The sequence below is a fragment of the Neltuma alba genome, unplaced genomic scaffold (genome assembly GCF_004799145.2).
Source record: "Neltuma alba isolate B1F8T4 unplaced genomic scaffold, ASM479914v2 tig00004001_pilon, whole genome shotgun sequence".
Taxonomy (NCBI): Eukaryota; Viridiplantae; Streptophyta; class Magnoliopsida; order Fabales; family Fabaceae; genus Neltuma; species Neltuma alba.
Window position 1 is genome coordinate 982 of NW_021633517.1, and position 2,755 is coordinate 3,736.

General features: G+C 40.7%; 1 protein-coding gene across 1 annotated transcript; it reads left to right on the forward strand.

Annotated features, from left to right (window-relative positions):
- Positions 1–219: 219 nt before the first annotated feature.
- LOC114743369 (plastid division protein PDV1-like) lies at positions 220–735 on the forward strand (the record flags this gene model as incomplete). The annotated part of the gene is made up of 1 exon (XM_028931576.1): positions 220–735. A coding segment is annotated over one exon (516 nt), but the record flags the coding sequence as incomplete, so codon positions are not given.
- Positions 736–2,755: the final 2,020 nt, after the last annotated feature.

Genomic DNA, 2,755 nt, shown 5'->3' on the forward strand with positions numbered 1-2,755 from the left:
ATCATAGTGTGGGATTTCTATATGTTTTGCAGTAATTTTTGAATGGCAAAATGCACCTGATTTATTGATACTTTGTTATCCTTTAGCTTCTTCTGGAGCCTGGAAATTTTAGCACTCTATTAATCAATCTTGAAGGATTCTACGGGCATCTTATTGCCATTTGCCATGAGTTGCGGAAATGGTCATTTTCTAAGTTGAATTTGTTTCAATATTTTGCAGACCATTCAAACACAGCAGCGGGCTGAGAGGGATGCTGCAATTGCTCGATTAGAACAAAGCCGAATTGTTCTTGCTATGAGATTGGCCGAACATCATGGTAAGAAGTACAAAGTCATTGAAGAAGCTCTGGCTTTTGTGGGAGATGTACAGGGCGCAGGCCGCGTTCTTATGCGGGAAAACCTTTGTGGTCAACCATGCTGTCCTTCTGCTGAGAATTTTGCAGCTGATAAAGGAAGGAAATCTAATATCTTTATTAATGTCTTCCTTTCAACTGTCAGTTTTGTGAAAAAAGCCCTCAGATTAGATAATGTGAGTGGAATAGTGGGCAACGCTGCTTTGGTTGCCGTTAGCGTGGTTGCTTTGCTACATTTTCATCACGTAGCTTATCAGGAGCTTCCACATAGGCAAGAAAATAGTCTTCCCAGCAACAGAACCGGGCGAAGAAAATTTCAACCAGAGGGGTCTTCGGCTAATTCGCACTCCAGAAATCTGGATTTACTGCTGGCCAGGGGTTAGGCACTAAAATAGTGCTCTTTTACTCTCTGATCTGGAGTTCAGATATTGAAACTTTCCCTTCTTAGCCTACATGATTTTTGATGCCGTTTGCGGTTACGGCGGAGTGCTTAAGGTGGGTACAAGTATGGTTGCACCGTATCAGTTTTAAAAGTTGAGTCACAACGCTCGAAAAGTTTTTTTTTTTTTAAATGCTTTTATCTGTTTTCCGTTCGAAGGCCGACGTGTATATTCCATCGTCCAACTGAGTAGAGTGTAATCTGTTGAGTGCCTTCCTTTTACTTTTGTTTTTTTTTTTTTCAGACTTTTTTTCGGTTTTTGTTTTTGGATGAGGGAAAAGCCGGGGCCCAGGACGAATCTTTATTTGTTAGGCTGCATTCCCTCACTTCGCTTGTCTGTTTAGAATGCTTTCTTTTCTTGCGAGGTAGACGCCGTTACGTTTGCTTTGAAAATGCTGTCTTAGCAACATTATAAATGAAAATTTATCATGCTATGAACTGCAGCTTGAGATTTTCTACTCTCCATGTTCGAGGACATTCGATAAAGTTGGATTTCCTCATTATCCAAAAGTTGTAGAAACCCACCTTCCGCTTTGTATAATTCTCCGTCGTTTTGTTTGTACGCATGGATCATTGTCTTTTGGTAATGCCAAAGGAAAAGTTTTGGGTCGAGAGATCTTGTGTGCATTAGGAAGATGTCGATTGCAAATTCACTGATATGGTGCTGTGTTTTTTATTAAAAAAAAACCCAACAACCAAGTGGAAGGGAAAAAAAAAGGAGAGCAACAACGCGCAACAGAACTTTTGACGTTTGGGCTAAGTGACATTTGATCCTTGGGCCTAGTTTTTTTGTTTGATTTAGCCTGATTTTTCCGTACAGGAAAATGACAACTTTTTTTTTTTATTAGTTGCCCACCCAGTTCACTGAAGTTTTGCTGCGACTACATTTAGATCCAACCTGTGTCGCACATTTGGTTGTGGTAGGTGAGTCTTCCAACAGAGATTTTTACATACGCTAAGGCTCGAATTCGAAATCTCCTTTAAACAATACTAAGCTGCTTACCACTTGGACTAATCCCGTTGCTGAAAACTTCATTACACGCATGTGGGTTATATACCTTCTGGGACTGTCTGTATCCAATTGTCGGGTTTTTGATAAAAAGCCGTTAGCACGTCATTGATGTTTTTGGGGGCCCAATATCGATCCCCTATTGCTCGAAGTCCGTCATACTTTGGCCCATTAAATGAATGGACCTTTACTCTGATTGAGCTTTAGCGGCCGCCGAGAGATTGTCCCTAATGTGGTGCTGTCCCCTGCAACCCCAAAAAAATAAAGTGGTGTCATCCCCCTTCCACCAATCAAACCAAAAGAAAGCAACCCAAAAAAAAAAAAAAAGTATCGGAATAAATGAGTTAAGCAATACCAACAATGGCCATCTTCTCGGTAGTCCATCCGTACCTGAAAATATATGCATTTTTATAATTCGTGAAGGCTGATGAAGTCTCTGGTGGAGAATGCAATTTTGTCCAACAAAGTGGAATGCTCGGTTGCGTTATATCCGTGTATTATAATTTACCATTTGTCACCAAGAACGATATGAAAGACCCCCTCCCCTCTGCCGTTTCGAATTTCGAGAGGCTTGAAAAAGAAGACCCCTTTCTGCAGAATTAGAACATTGATGATGCTGAATTTTTCGAATGGAAATGATGGCTCTGTGCATGAGAATGGATCGAACTGTTGTGACTCCAAGCTCAATGATATCGCAACGGTTTCACATCGGGATTTCCCCCGAGTGTGGATCGATCATCATCGGTCATCGATCTTTAGTCAATACGCGATTGGAGGAGAAATGTCAAAACGAAAGAAATGTCGGAAAGTTTTTGTTGCTATGTGCATATGATTTCCTGGCAACTTTTTGACCCCCTTGCTTTGCAGATTTAATCATCAAGAAAAAAAGGCGTAAACAACGAAATAAAGCAGCATTAGAAGTTTGAAGCCATAATTAGCACTCGTGATAATTCAC